The sequence below is a fragment of the Artemia sp. Qi Xiang Cuo genome, chromosome 14, assembly GCF_049724085.1.
Source record: "Artemia sp. Qi Xiang Cuo chromosome 14, ASM4972408v1, whole genome shotgun sequence".
NCBI classification, from domain to species: Eukaryota; Metazoa; Arthropoda; class Branchiopoda; order Anostraca; family Artemiidae; genus Artemia; species Artemia sp. Qi Xiang Cuo.
The window spans coordinates 9,976,093-9,995,889 of record NC_142807.1 but is presented as its reverse complement, the minus strand read 5'-3'; the positions used below and the strand labels follow the sequence as shown (position 1 = coordinate 9,995,889).

At 33.8% G+C, this 19,797-nt stretch overlaps 1 protein-coding gene across 1 annotated transcript in view; it reads left to right on the top strand.

Moving 5' to 3' along the window:
* Positions 1 to 15,937, top strand: part of LOC148944111 (tyrosine-protein kinase Src64B-like) — a 56,764-nt gene extending 40,827 nt beyond the window's left edge. The window contains exons 8-10 of the mRNA XM_089100827.1: positions 1,209 to 1,468; positions 6,829 to 7,114; positions 14,196 to 15,937. Of these exons, the coding sequence (XP_088956953.1) occupies positions 1,209 to 1,468; positions 6,829 to 7,114; positions 14,196 to 14,407 (758 nt within the window). The 3' untranslated portion in view covers positions 14,408 to 15,937. The remainder of the gene's footprint in view (positions 1 to 1,208; positions 1,469 to 6,828; positions 7,115 to 14,195) is intronic.
* Positions 15,938 to 19,797: the final 3,860 nt, after the last annotated feature.

The following is a 19,797-nucleotide window of genomic DNA, read 5'->3' as shown; positions in this document are numbered from 1 at the left end:
TAAACCCATTTTAGGTCTATTCGTACTGCTGAAAATTGCGTTGTTCTAAGATTTATCTTTTGGTTGTTTTAAAATTGTTGTTTAGGGCATCTCATTTTCGTTAGTGTTACCACATTGAAGCGTGAAAATGAATAGGTAAAGCTAATTAGTTAAATTAGAAAACGTCTTTCGCCCTTAAAAATTCAAATATCAACTTCCTACTGATTTCCAAACACAACAGTACCTTCAAAGTAAAGCCACGGATTTTTAAGTTGTTTAGTGTCATATTTTCTTAGCTTATTCTTTGCTGACCTTTTCCCACTTTTTTTTAATTTGGCGACCGCTGTTATCAAAGGCTATATAACTGCAAAAATGACAATTTTTGTTGAAGTTTAACAGGGAGGGGAAAATGACTGGGGGAAAGGGACTTTTGTCCGTGGGCTATGTCGAAGCTTATGAGAGTTTTTGTTCTTTTTCCTCCAGTATAATCAGACTGCCTATGCGGAGAAGAGAAATATAAGCGGCTTTGCACTCATTTAAGATAATTTTTAGGTATAATTTTGGCTGCTTCTATTCAACCGAGAATTTGTTTACAAAACTTTTCCAAGGGGCATGTGAGAGCCTCAAGGGGGCTCATGAGTGATTATGGGTTGAGAACCACTATTTTAGGTAATTAAAATTTGAAGTACGAAAGTTATCCGGTGCTTACTTTTATAAATGAATGTATATATTATCATTATATTATTTTATTATTATTACCATTATATTTATTATTATTATATAATATATCATTATCATATATGTATATATTATATATTATTTTGTATATATGTTATCGTTATCGTCTAAAATCTGGTTAATGTCGACATCCAGCAGTGAATGTATGAAATTCCTTTTTCTCTGTATAGCTTCAATTAGTTCTGCAAGTCAGCTTTTTCAATTTTGCGCAAACTAAGATAGTAAAAGTTAGAATCAGGTTAGGTTAGATTAGGATAAATTAGGTTATAAATCTCAGAAATGGGTTAAAAACCAACCTACCATGTCATCGCCAAACCTTGCATAAAACAGAAAAAGTTCACTGGCAACGCTGACTAAATTAAGGAGAAAAAAGGCATTTCGGACATTCACTGGTGAATATCGACATTCTCCAATTTTGGACATTGACTGTAGCAAAATATCAGTAAGTAAAAATATTGACATTTATATGTTATTTTGTTCATTTCTCTCAGGGCGATGGCGGAACTCAACTAATGTTGCCGTAAAAACGTTAAAACCGGGATCAATGTCAGCTCAGGCGTTTCTACGTGAGGCAGCTCTAATGAAGTCTTTCAGGCATCCTAATTTAATCACTCTTTACGCTGTTTGCTCCAGAGAAGAGCCATTGTATATTATCACAGAGTATATGAGCAAAGGGAGCTTGCTGGAGCTACTGAGAAAACCTGAAGGACAGTCACTAACTTTTGGAAATCTTGTATCTATTGCTTCTCAGGTCTGTATCTGTCTTATTTCAGTGACTGTCTATTTGATTATAATTTTCACATGGAACCTCGGATCCTTTCTCTCTCTCTCTCTCTCTCTCTCTCTCTCTCTCTCTCTCTCTCTCTCTCTCTCTCTCTCTCTCTCTCTCTCTCTCTCTCTCTCTCTCTCTCTCTCTCTCTCTCTCTCTTTCCCTTTCTCTCGCTTGTAAAAAGCAAAAACAAAAGATGGTGTTCCAGGATTGAGTTCAGACACGAGGTTAGATCCTGTTAGCATTTCCAGGAAGTTCTTTGGAAGCTGTTCCCAAAATCCTGTTCTTCTTTTTTCCTATTGAGGCTAGAATGTGTTGTTTCTGGAACTGAGGAGGGGTGGTAGGTATTCAGTTATCTGAAGTTATTTTGTGAGCGAGCTTGTTTTTAATTTTTATTTCTAGTTAATATAATGCAAGATTTACAGCAGAGGGGTCAAATATCCTGTGAAAAAACCTGTTTTTTGCTAATTTTAATTATATTCAATCTTTACTAATACAAAATGGTTACCACGAAATGTCAACTGTAGTTGATGAATGGCAAGAGCTCAATGGGGTTTGACTCTTTGACCAAAGCCATGCAGAAATATTCACTTTAAGATGCAAATTTGTAGAATTGTCCACTTTTTTCTCTTTTTTTCAACAAAAAGAAAAAATACATACAGAAAAAATTTTAAGTATTCTTAAACATCCTCCCTTCCCTTTCCCCTCTGCAAGTCTAGGGTTTCAGAGGTATTTTGTTGTTGTTTTTTTACTCTCTATTGTGTGTTAGTTGTCGTTTTTTAGATTGTTTTATTTTTTTTTTAAATGTTGTTTCTTTTTCCTTAAATTTTTTTTTTCATTGAAAAAGGGTCCCGGACACGGAGCCAAAATATTCGGACTTTTTTTTATTAGTTAGAGTTTTGTATTCATTTTTTTTTTGTTTCACTGTTTTATTTAAATTAACCCTCTTTTTCTCTCTTGAATCTTTCTTTGTGCAGCCTGACTGATGAAGAAGGCTGTTCTTCGGGCATAATGCAAGCAAAATGTGAAGGACAAAAAAACTAAGGTATTTCCAGTCAGGAAAGAAAAAGGAAGACTCGATATGTAGATATTTTCGTCCAGACCTACGCTTGGCCGTCATCGGTATACAAAAGTAAATAAAGAGTAAAAAACAAAAGTTCGATGTCCTAAGGACAAAATAAGACAAGGCAAGCACCAAAAACAAAGTACTAAATTAAAAAAAAAGTTAAAATTTCTGTTTTATTCTTCACAATTTTGTGAAGAACAAAACATTTTGTCATGTTTCATTTTGTCATACATAGCCGGTGTGTTCTTAGGAATTATCTAACAATTACGAAAGGTGTATTTTTTAATAAAAAAGTACTAATATTATTAATTAAAAAGGTGATTAATTGAAAATTTAATGATTAAAATATATAAATTAATAAAATATTAATATAAACTAATAACTATAATAATAAAGGTGCATTTGGCGCCAAAAAGTTGCATGATTGCATTATTGTTTGCCTTTATTACTGAAGATAATTTCTTAAACCACTTTGGCCTGACATCACATAAAGAAAGAAAAACGAGGAAAAATGGGGTTTTTATAGGCCAAATGAAGATGCTGACAAAACAAAGCGAATATTTCGAGAGGACAAACGCCTCTCTTCTTCAGCGCGAAACGAAACGATGTTTCAATAAACGCCAAAAATTAAAAGAATTAAAACCAACTACCTAACAACCATAAAAGCGAGTTATTCGCCAATATCCGCGATTTGCACAAAATCGCGGTTTTCTCAAAAGAGAAGTCGATACTTTAGTAATCCCTGAAATAAACCTTGAACCACTTTCCCAGTCATCTAATCAAACACGTGAACAACCCCTTAGGTCTCAAAGGGTGTCTGCAAGAAATGCCTTAATGAAAATCCGAAATCAAATGACATAGTTTTCCAACTTATTTAATTGCTGGTTCGTTTTGTTTTTCGAGTGAATGAATTGTTTCCTTTTCTCTGTCAGTTTTTCGCTAGTCGATGGCAATTCATGTTTTTTTGGATTTTGTGCAAATTGCGGATATTGGTGAATAAATCACTTTTATGGTTGTTAGGTAGTTGGTTTTAATTCTTTTAATTTTCGGCTTTTATTGATACATCGTTTCGTTTCGCGCTGAAGAAGAGAGGCGTTTGTACTCTCGAAATATTAGCTTTGCTTTTTCAGTATCTTTATTTCGCCTATAAAAAACCCATTTTTGCTCGTTTTTCTTTCTTTATGTGATGTCAGGCCAATGTGGTTTAAGAAATTATCTTCGTCATGCTTATGGGGAGCATTCAACCAATCTTGTCACTACATTCATATCTCTTGTGAGAAAAAAAGCTAATTTGATTAATCAACAGTATTTTCTTCATAATTGTAAAATTAACCGTATTTTAACCAAGTAAATGCGACCTTCACTTCACTTAAACACACGTAACGAACGGCAATTTACAGAACGTATAGGGTTTGGTATTTTAAATCATGTTATTAGCGACTGCAAAAGCAAGCGCTACCGGTTAAATCAGGATATTTTCCGGCTTGAGCTAGAAATATTATGTACGCATTCCTGTGCTGATTTTCAAAAAATTAAGTCTATTGCTGAAAATGCTATTCAGCCGTAGTTTAGAATCTCACGACAGACATTCTGAGAAACTACACCGTTTGAAAATGGAAAAACTCCCTAATAATAAACCTTTTGTCCCAAAAGCGTTTCCTGGTCTTGCTGTGATATATTTCAGCTCCACGCCCCTTACAACAGAGCAAAATCAAGTTCTGTCGAAAGGATTGAAATTTTCTATAGCCCTTTCGAAAATATTATATAGTGAAATAGTCACAAACACGGAGGGGGCATTTCGTGGCTCTCGTTTATGTGTTGGAGCGATTGCCGAGTGTAGAGCACAATTTGTTAAAACTTTATTGGATTCTCTTTCTATTATTCATACAAATTATATATTACGTTGTAAAAATGAGCGCTTTGTGTTACACGCACTTCATAAAGATCATTCTAGGATTATTACGAAATCCGATAAAGGCAATACTGTTTTTGTATTAGATTCAGATGATTACGACAAAAAAGTCAGAGAAATTTTAAATGATTCTAACATATATGAACAATTAGCTACCGATCCCACAGAAAAATTTGTACAGGAAGTCCGAAAAGAGCTTTCTTATCTAAAAGGAAAAGGTGAAATTACAGATCAGTTGTACAAAAGGTTTTACCCACGCGGTTGCATGTCTCCTCGCTTTTATGGTCTTCCTAAATTTCATAAGCCCGGTAATCCACTTCGACCCATTGTTTCTTCTTTTAATTCTCCTACAGCAAAAATAGGGAAATTCTTATCAGTGATATTTCGCCCACTAATTCAGGCTCAAAAAACCCATATTAAAAATTCCGCTGATTTTGTTTCCAAGGTAAAGCAAGTTTCGGTGAAACTAAATACAAGAATTGGCAGTTTTGATGCAGATTCAATGTATGCCAATTGTGATCCTCATAAGGCCGAACTGTTTTTGGAGCAAAAACTAAATTCTAACCCGTTTATATCGGAAAAATCTGCTATTTTAAAACAAACTTTTATTTTGATTACAGCCCTTTGTAATATAATTACTTTTTACCTCCATTATATAGGCATTTTTAATAGACAAAAACATTGGGTTTCCACGGGAGCCCCTCTTCCTCAAATACAGGCTTATATTTTCATGGAAGACCTTGAAGAAAGGGCTGTTTTGCAAAGTTCTTGTAAACCTGAATTTTGGGTTCGTTTTAAAGATGACATTTTTTATTGATGGGAGCATGGTGACGAGTCTCTGGGTTCTTTTCTTCACTTGCTCAACTCCTTGGATCCAAAACTGAAATTTACTCAGGAATCAGAGATAGAGAGGCGTCTTCCTTTCTTAGATGTTCTGGTGCACCGAAATGATTCATGTTTCGAGTTTAGTGTCTATAGAAAACCCACAAATAATGACCGTTACTTAAGTTATTCCTCCAATCATTCTCCTGCTGTGAAAAGAGGAGTTGTCACTTCTCTAATTGATAGAGCATTGAAAGTTTGTTCAACACGCTTCTTGGATTTAGGGCTCAACCACCTTAGAGATATTTTATTTGGGAATGGTTATCCAATTAGTTTAATAAATTCTGTAATTGCAAAACGCATTAAACGATTATCAGATAGTTCCACAGAAAACACAAATCAAAGGGAAGATTCAGTTTATCTTGGTCTCCCATACATCAAAGGGGTTTCAGATCATATTTAGAAAAATCTAATGAAAAATAACATCTACGATTATTATAAACTCTATAAAACTATAAGATCTCAAATTTACCAAGGTAAAGACGTAATCCCGACAGGTGAGAACTCCGGTATCTACAGAATTTCGTGTTCGTTGGGTCTTTGGTATATTGGAAGAACTGATCAGTGACTAACAGATAGATTAACTCAGCACTCTAGTTCAATTAATAACACACTTAGAAAGCGGAAACAAACCAGAAAATTTTGACTCTGCCCTTGCAGAGTACATTTTTGAAAAACCAGACCATACTATTTTGTTTAATCAAGCTAGTCTTATTTCGCATGATAAAGGTATTGTCCAGCACTACAGAGAAGCTGTTGAAATTTATACATTTAGGTCTAGCTTTAAACAGAGATTCCGGTGATTTAAGAATAAACGAGTCATATTTCGGTTTTCTCAAAAGAGAAGCCGATACTTTAGTAATCCCTGAAATAAACCTTGAACCACTTTCCCAGTCAACTAATCAAACACGTGAACAACCCCTTAGGTCTCAAGGGGTGTCTGCAAGAAATGCGTTAATTAAAATCCGAAATCAAATGACATAGTTTTCCAACTTATTTAATTGCTGGTTCGTTTTGTTTTTCGAGTGAATGAATTGTTTCCTTTCCTTTGTCAGTTGTTCGCTAGTATCCGTCGATGGCAGTTCATATTTTTTTGGATTTTGTGCAAATCGCGGATATTGGCGAATAACTCGCTTTTATGGTTGTTAGGTAATTGGTTTTAATTCTTTTAATTTTTGGCTTTTATTGATACATCGTTTCGTTTCGCGCTGAAGAAGAGAGGCGTTTGTCCTCTCGAAATATTCGCTTTGTTTTTTCAGTATCTTCATTTGGCCTATAAAAATCCCATTTTTGCTCGTTTTTCTTTCTTTATTACTCATTTTAATTGATCAATTAATTAATTACTAATTAATTAATTGATCAATAATTAATATACTTAATTACTAATAATTACAAAAATTAATATACTTAATTACAATAATTAATATACTTAATTATTAATTAATTACTAATTAAATGATCAATTAATTAATGATTTTTTAGATTGCAAGTGGTATGGCTTATCTTGAGGCCCGCCAGTTGATCCATCGTGATTTGGCTGCTCGAAACGTTCTAGTGAATGATACTTATGATGCAAAAATCTGTGATTTTGGCTTAGCGCGTGTCATCAAAGACGACGAGTACTGCCCTAGTCAGGGATCCAGATTCCCTGTGAAGTGGACTGCACCAGAAGCTGCACTTTATGGACGTTTTTCAGTGAAATCCGACGTTTGGTCCTTTGCTATACTACTTATGGAATTGCTGACTTATGGACAGGTTCCTTATCCGGGTACGTTGTGGCATCAGTATCAGTTGGTCTTGTTTTATAATTATGCTATTTTAAATTATCCTAAATTTGCAATTCTGTATGCAGTTAATTGTATTTTATGCGTTCTTGTCCCAAATGAAAGGGGAGTGTTATATATGCTTTTCGTAAAATGAGTTAGACAGTCAAAAAGATTGATTAGAAGTGAGGCCAGTTCACGAAAATATGGGGGGGGGGGCAAGAATTTTTTGGTTTAAAAAAAATTGAAGTACAGAATAAAGTATTTATCAAAATTTTGGAAGGGGGGGCATTTTTTTCTTTAAAAAAATCAAAATAGAAAAACTTGTGTTTCAAAATATTGGGGATCCTTTTGTCCCTTTCCTCTGCCCCTTCCCCAATTGGCACCAATTGTTACCTATTTACCATGTTACCCATTGTTACCATGGCTCACTTGCCCCAATTGTTACCTAGTGTTTATTATTCAGTTTTCAAACATTTGCTGAGGCAAGTGTTTGAGTACTTCTAGTCAAAGACTATATAAAATAATTCTATGGATTTAAACCAAAATATGGTCACGTTGTTCAGTAAACTCTGTAGTTCTAACATATTATTCTTATTTAAATCCATGAACAAGAAACTATCCCCGCTAAAAGCTTAAATTTTCTATTCACGCTTTCCTGTAAGATTATGAAAACCTGAGATACGCCTTTTCGTTTTGGAGCCAACGATACATAAATGATAGAAATTAGCTGTTTTCTGGAATGTGTGTTGTAGCACACATTCGCGTAGCACACACACACAGCAACGCGTGATGGGTAGCTTAACCGTTGGGCGTTGCTGCAATCTCAAAAGAAAGGAAATTCAAGGAAAGTCTCTCGTGGATAATTTTCCCCCTGTGGAAAACTCACCCTCCGTGAAAAATCCATCACGGCGGAAAATCTCCCCCTCCCCGCGTATTAATAATGGTCTTATTTTTAAATTTAAAAGACTTTCAAAATTCTCCCGTGGAAAATTTTTTTGTGGGAAATCCCCCTCTAACATCCCCTTCAAAGGGGAATCGAGTTCATAAATAAAAACACGATAATGCCCATAATCCATAGATATGAACATCCGATTATTTTTTTTTTAAAGCGTCATGCAATAGAGTTAATCCTAGACTGAACAAAGTCGTCCTTTGTCCTACATTTATATAAATTACCTGATTATTTTATTTTGATTACATATGCTAAGACGGAAAAAATATGCAAATAAAATTTATAGTATACGATGTTATATAACGGCTAACTAAAGTGAGTATTTCTCTGGAATAATTTTGTAATCATTTAGCTGATTTTTGGATGTTAACAAGGGAGTATGCGTCTTCTTTTCGTTTTTTATGCCTGTAGGCATAAAAAACTTTTTTCTCTTTATATTTCTCTTTATTTTCTCTTTTTATTTTTTCTCTTTATTATTTGTCTTCATAGTGATTGAATATAATCGTTAGGTTTCATTAAATTGTGGTAAATTTTATGTTTTAGAAAGTACACCCTGTTTTGTCTCCCGGCTGAAAGGTCTAGTTGAAATTCTCAGGAAAACTTTTTTTTTTAAGGGAAGTCGGGGGTTTTCGAATATCGTGATTGGGCGGCTGGGCCAAAACATTTTCTCTTCAGTTCTAAAAAACGAGTATATGCTATCGGTATATTTTTTTTTGTCTGTTGCCCCACCGGCTATTTATAATAAATATTATAGTTATTTATGGTTAAAAAAGAATATATAATAATTATTGGTTAGTTATAATAAAAGATGAAATTTTAAATAAGAAAAAAAAACACAAATATACGGACTTGAAGAAGAAAAGTATTGTAAAAATAGAACAGGCAAAGTGAAGAACTTCTATGAAATTATTTGGCCTATATTCTCTATTATATATTTACTTTTTTAAGGTGTATATGAGCTTAAGATAGACCGTAGATGAGGTAAGACTTGAAATTGAATAGGGGTTGGGGTCGCCTCAAAATAACACAGGTAACATATATAAAGAATTAAGTTTTTAGACGATATTACTTTTGTACTATCTTACACGTTTCGTGTCTGATGTTCAAGAAAAAACAGTTTAGGTCTCCAATTGATTTTTAAGTATTATCTGTCTTTGAATATGTTACTTTTCAACATCTTCAAAGATACTATCTTTATACTATCTTAGTACTCAAAGAGTACTATCTTTGAATATGGTAATTTCTTGATGGTTTCTTTTTCGAAATCCAGTTTGTTTTTTTTCTAAGTGAGTACGGTTTTTCCAGTGTGTTTTTGTCTAATAGTTAGTTTTATTGTAGTAGGTTGTAAACTCGGGTTTAACGATTCGGCAGTTTGCCAAAATCCGTTTCAAATTGTCAAATTTTACCAATTAAAGCTGTTAAACTGCGTAAATTAAAAAAAAAAGGACAAATAATTCAGACGCTGTTAGCCTAGGACACCGGAATTTTTTTTTTTTTTATGTTAGTTTAGTTGGCAGTTGTCACGAATTAATGAGGAAGCTTCATACTTGCAACAAAATCCAAACCGAATTTCGTCGAAGGGTAACTAGAACAGGCACCAAGAAATATTGTATTTATTGTAAATTATTATTTATACTCAACTAATTTCTTAGACCACATCCCCTTTCCATTTACTAATACAAACATTACTAAACAAACGAAAATATAGAAAAACGGATATAATGTTTAAAATAAGACAGTGATAGAAAAAACAAACTTTAATAATAATAAAGCTACGAATATTTCGGCTTCGCGTCCGTAAGCCTTTCAACGGAAAAACTAAAGTAAACGGAAAGTTTAAAAAAGAAGAAAAAACACACACAAACGAAAAACAAAATAACTCACATCTCAATAACGTCCATAACGTCATTGGAAATTATTAAGATGCGAGTTCTTTTGTTTTTAGTTTTTGTTGTTGTTTTTTTCTTTTCTTTATTAATTCGATGTCATTTAGTTTATTTTTTGTTTTGTCTTTCTGTTGATAAAAGCTTCCGGATTTAAAGGCGAAACATTCGGATCTTCATTATTATTAAAAGTTTTTTGGGTTTTGTTTTTGTCTGTTTTCCCATAGATTTTTTTGTTTTTCTTTTGAAGTTTTATGCTCCCTTTTCTACATTTTCATTTACTCTATTTGTAATTGTTTTTAGTCAAAATATTGTCGCATATCATGCTATACTTTTTTTTTGTCTAGCCTGTACCCTTTGTTTCGAGAAAGTGATTTGAATTTAATTCTTGTTCGCCATTTCCGGCATTGCAACTTTCTTCTATATTTGCTATGTTCTTATCGAAATAAAAAAAATTATCGTTCGCTCGACTACTATTGATATTATCCCTGTCTTTTGTACTTACCTCAACGTAAACTTACCTCAGGTGCTTCCCTACGGCGCTTACCTTCTGGTACTTACCTGATTGCTACATTTTGTTTTATTTTGTATAATCGTTAATTTCGTTATAGTTTCGTTAATTTGTTTATTTGTAGCGTGTCTTATCTTTTTTTTACTCCACTGTTTTTCAGTTTATGAGTGGGTTATATATATAAATGTAACGTCTTAACATCTGACGTAAAAAAAAACGTGTAAATGTCTGAAAAAAAAACTTTAAAGTAATCTGACTTTTGGGATTATAGCGACGCTCTGGGGAATTTTGTATCATTTTATTCCAGATGTTCTCAATATTTTTCGGGTTATGCTAAAAACAGCGATTTTTTCCATGACTCTCAAAGAAAAGTTTTTTTTTTCATTTCTGATCTTCTTGAGAAATTGGAAAACTTGCCTTTTTAAAAGCGATTATTGATTTAACAGCGAAAAATTTGACAGAGATACTATTTTCCTTGGGATGATATAAAACGTATGATTTTGACTATCAAACAGTTCGTAGTAACGGACTGTAAGTAAGGAGCGATCCGGTTCAATAGTAGGTTAACCGAAACTCTAAAAAACGGAAATTTTGATTCCAATAGATACATCAGAAGAATTGGATTTTTATGCTGATTTCAAATATATAAGTTTCATCAAGTTTAGTCTTACCAGTCAAAATTTACGAGCCTCGGAAAATTTACCTGATTTTCGAAAAAAGAAGAAAACACCCCCTAAAAGTCATAGAATCTTAATAACAAACCATCATTAAATCACAGCATCAGATTTAGCGTATCAGAGAACCCAACTGTAGAGGTTTCAGACTCCGATCTGCAAAAATGTGGAATTTTGTATTTTTTGCCAGAAGAAATAAGTTTTTTTTCCAGGGGTAATCCTATCGGCCCCATGGTCCTAGAATATCGAGAGAGGGCTCATTCAAAAGAAAAATAAAGGTTATTGTGAACTTTTTAAGTGAAAAATTGGGCGGCAACTAGACCCACGCCCATGTTAATTTTTTTCCCAGAATCACCTGATTAAAATTTTTAAATGGGCATTGTCTCTAAAATAGTCGAAAAATCTAATAACTATGTCTTTAAGAGCTAATTAACTGTCCAGTCCTTATGGGAGATGGGCCGAAAGTTATGAGATTTGCTCTTTGGTTATATACAACATTGGTTCTTGGGAAGTATACAGAGGTTTCAGGGGGGGATTCTTTCTGGTGGGGGAGGGGTTACGTGGGAGGATCTGTCCATGGAGGAATTTTTCATGGGGGAAGGAAATTTCCCATAAAGGGGCGCCGGTTTTCTCAGCATTATTTAAAAAATTATCAGAAATTAAATAAAAAAAAACAAATTTTTCTTCAACTGAAAGCAAGGAACAACATTAAAACTTAAAACGAACAGAAGTTATTACGTATATGAGGGGGTTCGCCCCCTCGTCAATACCTCGCTCTTTACGTTTTTTTTAGTACTTTCAAAAGAGCTATGTATTCTAATTAAACGGCCTTTATGATTCCAGGGTCATTCTTAAAGAATTGGATCAAAATTCGAACTAGCGTAAAGAGCGAGTTATTGACGAGGGGGCGAACCCCCTCATATACTTAATAATTTCTGCTCGTTTTAAGTTTTAATATTGTTCCTTTTCAGTTGAAAAAACCTGTTTGTTTTTTTTTACTTAATTTCGGTAAAATACATATTGAGTCTGGACAGTCACCATGGTGTTGGTTGCAGCACCTGATCGTAGTGCAAATGCATTCACTAGGGGTTCCACGTGCAGTTGAGGTTCACTTTAACGTTTTTAGGGTAGTTTAGAAATAGATTAAACACAAATTTCAAATTCAGGGAAAATTTATTGAACATCGGTTAATGATTGACATTATTAAAATCACTGGTGGGAGGGATGGGAGGGTGGGAGGGATGGGCTTGCTGTTCACTAAACAACATCTCAAATTTTGGAATAAGATTAAACATGGCAAGTCTCATTTCTTGTGCAGCGTTAATTTTCGAACAATTCTTATTTTTATTACAACGACAGCCGAAAAGCCAGCTTCGCACAAATAAAATGCTGCACATGGAATTAATCTACGTAGAGCTTTCGGATATATGCCTCGGGGCCGTATCCAAGGGGGGTTTACCCGGTTTGACCCCCCCCCCCGAAATATTTTTCTGACTCGTAAAAACGCAACAAAAATGGATGTAAAAAAATGTGTATGCGTCTTTTGAGGTTTTTTTGTGTAACCCTCCCCCCCCCCGAATTTTTTTTGGGTAAAACCCCCTCCGAAAAAAACCCTGTGTACGGCCTTGATATGCCTCTTACTGATATCCAGAAATTAGAAAGGTTTATGCCACCAAATTTTGTCTTCAGCATATTATCGCAGGACAGCTCAACGAGAGACTCTTCTTCCAAAGAAGTAAATTCAGATGGAGCCTTGGCCCTGAATGGGTCTTGAATCCACAAAAATTTCTCGATATTGTCGGCTTAAAAGTATTTTTTTGAGCCATTTGATAAGCTGTGATAGGTGTTCTTCAACAGGAGATTACAAATTAATTTCATTGGAGGTTACAAACATGTGCAACAAGGGAAAACAATCATTGATACCATCTTCATCAATATGTATTTTTAATTTTTCTCTGATTTTTTTTTTTTTGAAAGCAGAAATATTTTTCCGAAAAACATTGAGTCGGGAATTCCAATAAATTTGACGATTTGCTTAATTGAATATTTCTCAACACCCTTATTGTGATAGCTTGGCCATATTGAGTACATATGTTCTATACTTATAAAATTTGCTATTGCACATTCAAGTCCACGTTTGAGCTTCCGAAAAATGTTTCTGTACTGTAAGTGCAAATGACAATTGGCGGGATATATTTTTTTTTATTATTATTATCCAGTGTCGTTAAGGACACCCTAGACGGTCAATCATTTTGATCAAAAGATTCCGTCAATCAATTGCTTAAAGCATAATTGACCGTCTAGGAACCAGTTTGACGCTTGAGTCAAGCGTTGATGGTGATTGATAGAAAATTTGGATGATCCAATTAGTTTCTAGACGGTCAATCATGCTTTAATTAATTGATTGACGGAAGCTTTTGATCAAAATGATTGACCGTCCAGCGTGTCCTTTAAACAGAGATACAAGATGGTAAATAGCAATAATTGTGGTGTTGAACGCGTTCTTAGTCATAATACTTTAGTTCATTAATTCAATTTATTCATGTACAACTTTATTAGGTGATTCTATGAATTAACGTTCATTCATTGTTCGTGATTGTTCAAAATTCAGTTCATTCAGTTTTTTCACTATTTCATTTTATTCACGTACAACTTTATTAGGTGATTCTATGAATTAACGTTCATTCATTGTTCGTGATTGTTCAAAATTCAGTTCATTCAGTTTTTTCACTATTTCATTTTATTCACGTACAACTTTATTAGGTGATTCTATGAATTAACGTTCATTCATTGTTCGTGATTGTTCAAAATTCAGTTCATTCAGTTTTTTCACTATTTCATTTTATTCACGTACAACTTTATTAGGTGATTCTATGAATTAACGTTCATTCATTGTTCGTGATTGTTCAAAATTCAGTTTTTTCACTATTTCATTTTATTCACGTACAACTTTATTAGGTGATTCTATGAATTAACGTTCATTCATTGTTCGTGATTGTTCAAAATTCAGTTCATTCAGTTTTTTCACTATTTCATTTTATTCACGTACAACTTTATTTGCAGGTATGCATAATCGAGAAGTGATTGAACAGGTGGAACGAGGCTACCGAATGCCAAAGCCAAGTGGTGTTATGTTCCCAGACATGTTATATGGACTTGTTCTTGAGTGTTGGCACACGGACCCTGAGCGCAGACCCACTTTTGAATATCTTCACCACTTTTTCGAGGATTTCCCAGTTGCGTCAGAAGTGCCATATAGGGAAGTGTTTGATTAATTATAGAAACCAATTTTCAGTGACATATCTTGACAGCTCAGACTAGTCTTTGTTAAGTAAAGGAGGTTCTAATCCTGGTTTAATATTTACTCCTGGTAAATATGAAACCATTAGTCCTGGTGGAGTCATATTTACAAATATTGCATGAACGTTTTTGACTGTCCATGACTTTTTCATTTCACTTCTTTTTTTTCATATGTTTGATCAATTTTCATACAACCTTTCAGTATCCTAGCTGTCCTAACCAATGGGTTAGCGTGCTACGCTTGGAATGCTTTGTCCATGAGGACAGGGGTTCGAATCCTGGTGTTGCTGGGGGTTTGGAACATGGGTCAGTGGCTTGACTTTGTAAGCTCAGCCAGTCAACCCGGCTCTAAATGAGTGGCTGGAAAAATCTGGGGGAGGTAAACAGGAAGGATATGCGACATCACAGGATGACTGCCCCCCCCCTGGTTGAAGGGCCATGAAACAGAGATGGGTACCGACGGTTGGGACTATAAAATGTACTACCGTATTCTTGACCTTTCTTTTATGTCAGTATCCATACGTGAAGTAATACCACTCATTATTTTTCAAGTAAATTTTTATTTCATTCGTTTTTTCTTCTACAAGTTCGACGCGAAAATTCAGTAATGTCAGTTTTGTAAGGTAGAAAATCTATTTTTTTTAATTTTTTTTTTTGCTAATATTAGTGCCAGTTTGAAACCAGTTGAATTTACCGTTTATTCTACTTAATTCAGTAGTGGCTGATTATTAGTGGAAATCGAAATACAGTATTTTCACCAGTTTTTATTCAATATTTCTGTGATTTGTTTTAATCAGCCCTAATCCACTGTAACGAATTTTTGTATGGTCATTTGATAATTTGAAGGCCGATTCGGTGCCTTCTGTAAGTGCAAAAGACATTGTTAATTAAGTACAAGCCGAAGTTGTTTGAATGCCAAAGAATGATCGTGCGCCCTGTGCATAATGTTGGTCACGTTTGTGCTGCTTCCAAAATAAATGATTTTAAGACGAACTGTTTATTTTGTGTCTTGAAGTTTGTTTGTTTTTTTTGTTGCAATCGCTACTGTTTTAGCGGCAGATTATTCAAATGAATGATAAGCGTAGAAATATTTTTAACTTTGTAAGAACGGCAGGCTAATCATTTTTTTATTATTTGCTGTCAAAGGATACTTCTGTTCAGCGTTGTCAAACGCTTTTGAATAAACTGCGCCAGTTTTCCGACTAATATAGTACCGCAAGAGATTAATTTTTACCATCTGAACAGCAGGTTGAAAATTAGCCATAACAATATTAAAATACGAACTGTTTACTTTTTTCTTAAAGTTCGTTTGTTTTTTCGTCGCGATCGCTACTGTTTTACTGGCAGATTATTCCAATGAATAATATGTGTGTATAAATATTATTAACGTTTTAAGAATGTTCTAGGTTAATTATTTAATATTTTTATTTATTTACTGTAAAATAATACTTTTGTTTAGCATTGACAACTCTTTGAAATAAACAGTACCATTTCTCCGGCTAAAATTGTACCGCAAGAGATTAATTTGTGCCATCTGAACAGCAGGTTAAAAATTTGCCGTAAAATTAAGATAATATTCAATAAACTAAAACTTGAACAGATATTTGAGTCAGAAAAGAATAAGAAAAAAAATATCGGAAAATTTGTATTGTACAAATTTTTCCAAAAGAAATGTACAGAAAACGGTAAAATTACACCGTTTTATCAATGCTGCTTCTGTTAAAAGAATGATTATTATATACGAATTTGATAGCGAACTAGTTTAATAAGTTGTGTGATAATCGTTTGGGAAGGGAATAAGAAACGCTACTTCGGCAATATATTAAGTAATTTCTAATGAAATGGTTGAGAAATGACGCTGTCCGATCTAGCATAAACAATGTCATTAGCCAACTTTCGACTCAAAAATTAACAGCAGAATCTACATCATAAGTTTACACATGAATTCTAGCAGTTTAAATTGTTCAATCATGGATGTGATTGTACTTGGGAGGGGGCTCCGAAGGAATATTGGTTCGAGAAACCTGACGTTCGTTGATAGAAATATCCTATATCGATAAGTCACTTACTCTGAGCAACTCCCTGAAATAGGAAAAATCATTAGAGCTAAATCGATGGGGTAACTTTCATGGTTGTAAATCATCCAAGGGCATCATAATTCATCCAAATAGTCCAAAACGCCCCTTCCTCTATGGGCAGATTATGCCAAACAGCCCTTCATAGTAGTGGCGATAATTAGGGGAGGGAGCCATGTCATCCTAGATTTGTTTTCCCCCTCCCCCTTATTTTGAAAAATGTCTTTATTGGGATAGTCATGAAAAAATGTCAAATTTCGTCCCCCTAGATATTGAAAATACATTTTGAAAAACACTGAAATAAAGTTTTTTTATTCAGTGTTTCTTCTGATCTGTTTGAGTTCACTTCAAAAGGTTAGTTGCTTGTCATTTTTTAGCACTGAGGACAGCTTGGTGGAGGTCCTTCTCAAAATATCTGCTTTTTTGATTTTCACTTTTTTGGTCCACTAGCTGGAAATCAACCTCAATTTTCTTGGCTATTTTTAAAATATATTTTCTCTTCTTTTTTTGTCAAAAGAATCAAGGCGTATATTTATATTCAAAGATTTTCTATTTTGGTCAATAAACTTTCTATTTTGGTCAATAAGTCAAATAAGATTTTCGTGATTTTGGTCAATAAACTTATTTCCAAAATACTCGCGTATATATTTCACGTATTGTTGCTGCTATTCCTTCTACTCATATATGACATTTTCGCAGGTCTGTGGTAATTGCCCAAAACCGGTTGCTAAGCTGTTCTCAAAGGGAGGATCAAAGTGTAATTAAACATACATTGTCCTGCTTATTCTGTCTTTGAATGCAGCTCAGAAAACGTTTTTGGCAATGATTTCAAAAGTTTGAAAATGTCAGATACAACCTTTAGCCGTAACAAGGGTGATATATAAGCTAATAGTTCCGCCCTAAATCGCTAGGTGATGCCATGTTAATAGCGAGATAAAAATGGAAGTCAGCTATCTTATTGATTTGAATAATCTGCACATTTATTCATGTTTAAAGACTGTCAACTTTGATCCGAAAACTTATGTCCAAACACTTGCCTCTTTTCATATGTACTCTTATTTTCTCATGACGAATTTGCTTGTTTTATATTATTGAGAGTTTATGTATTTTATATAAAAGGCGTTTTCCCGCTAATATACGGGTCCAATCTTTTCTTGTCTCCCACTAATCTCTTCTTTTCTTCCACTAATCTCCTATTTCTGATAGGTATTCGTAAAAAAGATCTTTTAAATTGTGGCGCATTAAAACGTTTAGAAGATTTCTCTGAAATACTATTGAAATACTATTATTCTCTTTGAAATACTATTGAATAAATACTATTGAATACTATTAAAATACTATAAATAGTATAAAAATAATATAGAAATTTTTGTATGGTGATTTGATAATTTGAAGGCCGATTCGGTACCTTCTGTAAGTGCAAAAGACATTGTTAATTAATTACAAGCCGAAGTTGTTTGAATGCCAAAGAATGATCGTGCGCCCTGTGCATAATATTGGTCACGTTTGTGCTGCTTCCAAAATAAATGATTTTAAGACGAACTGTTTATTTGTGTCTTAAAGTTTGTTTGTTTTTTCGTTGCAATCGATACTGTTCTAGCGGCAGATTATTCAAATGAATGGTAAGCGTGGAAATATTTTTAACTTTGTAAGAACAGAAGATGACCATATAAAAAATAGTATAAAAATACTATTGAATACTATTGAAATACTTATTCTGTCTTGTTTATTAGTAGTTTCTAAACGTCTTTCTGATTATTGAGAGGTTCGAGTTTGAGTGGTTTGAGTTTGGAGTTTATGTCGGTTTAAGTGGTTCATGAAGATTTTGAGTTAATTACTTCTGAATTTAAATTTCCAGTTTATATACACCATTGGCAAAACCAATGTAAAGATTCAATGCATAAAGAAAAGAAATATAAAGATAAGCAAATGTAGGATGGAGATTAATCCACGATAACGATGAAGGATAAAGACACTTCAGAGCCATTGATGGCGCAGAGGATGTCAAAACAATGTTTCAGTCGCCGGGTCTTCCTGACAGGTAGTACGCCTGTGGCTCAACCTTGCGGCAGCTAGAATCGGGCCCGGGCCCCATATCGCCAGACAGAGCATTAATCTATTGTGCTGCCATGGGTTATAAATGAGCACAAGTAATAAATTTCAGAAACAAACTTGAACTATAATATAACTATAATATAATATAATATGAATAATAGAACTATAATAGATAATAATAGAATAATAGAATAATAATAATATAATAATAGAATAATAGAACTATAATATAATATGAACTATAATAAAATATAAATGTCCGGGGAGTATCCTTGCGTTCCATAAACAAAGGAACAAGCATAGCAAGGAATTTCTTAGGAATTAAATTTATATGAATTTCTAATTTACTTTTTATTATATTAAATAAGCGTATAGACAAAAAAAGGAAATCTGAATCATTCACAATAAAATAATAAAATTAAATAAATGACAACTAATTTACCTGGGACATAACTGATTTCCTGGAATTGTACTTATAGAACCTTTAGAAATATCAGTATCATTGATTTTTGATAGCCAAATAAATAGAAATGGAAAATGTGCGATGGGTTTTATTTGGAAGTAAGAACTGGGAAAGGGGAAAGTTAATTAGATTAAATAAGATTTTTTTTTGTAATAAAGTTATTGGAAGCAAGTAAAAGTGACCAAGTCTATGTAAACCTACTAAGTTTGCATCACTGTAAGTGTACTTCTAGATACCCTAAATTAATTCCGATAGGCCCGGCCTGGGAACTTGCTCAATAGAGATGTCAAAAGCATTTCAAAGCTTGTTATTCTACGGTGTCTATCCCAAGAACATTCTACCTTTCTATTCGTGTGCACGAGATCACTAATGTTACCATTGATGCATCACAGAAACTTGTGAAAAACCCCAACGACAAAATAAAAAAGTTAACAAGGAGGTGGGGGAGGGGGGAGTACTTGAGGACTATATTAGGTTTTTTTTCCTTGTATATATTCCCTATGCTCATGTGTGTGCCTATTCTAGGTTCGAGGACATGCTTTGGGAATTCTGATGCGTGCCTGGTGTAATTTTGTGAGTAGAACACCTCAGATCATGGGCGTACCCAAGAGATTTTTCTTATGCTTTTTATTCAAATTATCAAATAAAAAGTGTTTCCCCGCCCTACTTGAGTACATCCCTTCCCAGTATTTTATCATGTGAACTGATGAAACCCCGTGTTTTATCACGTGAACTGATGAAATCACGTGTTTTATCATGATGAAATTATGAA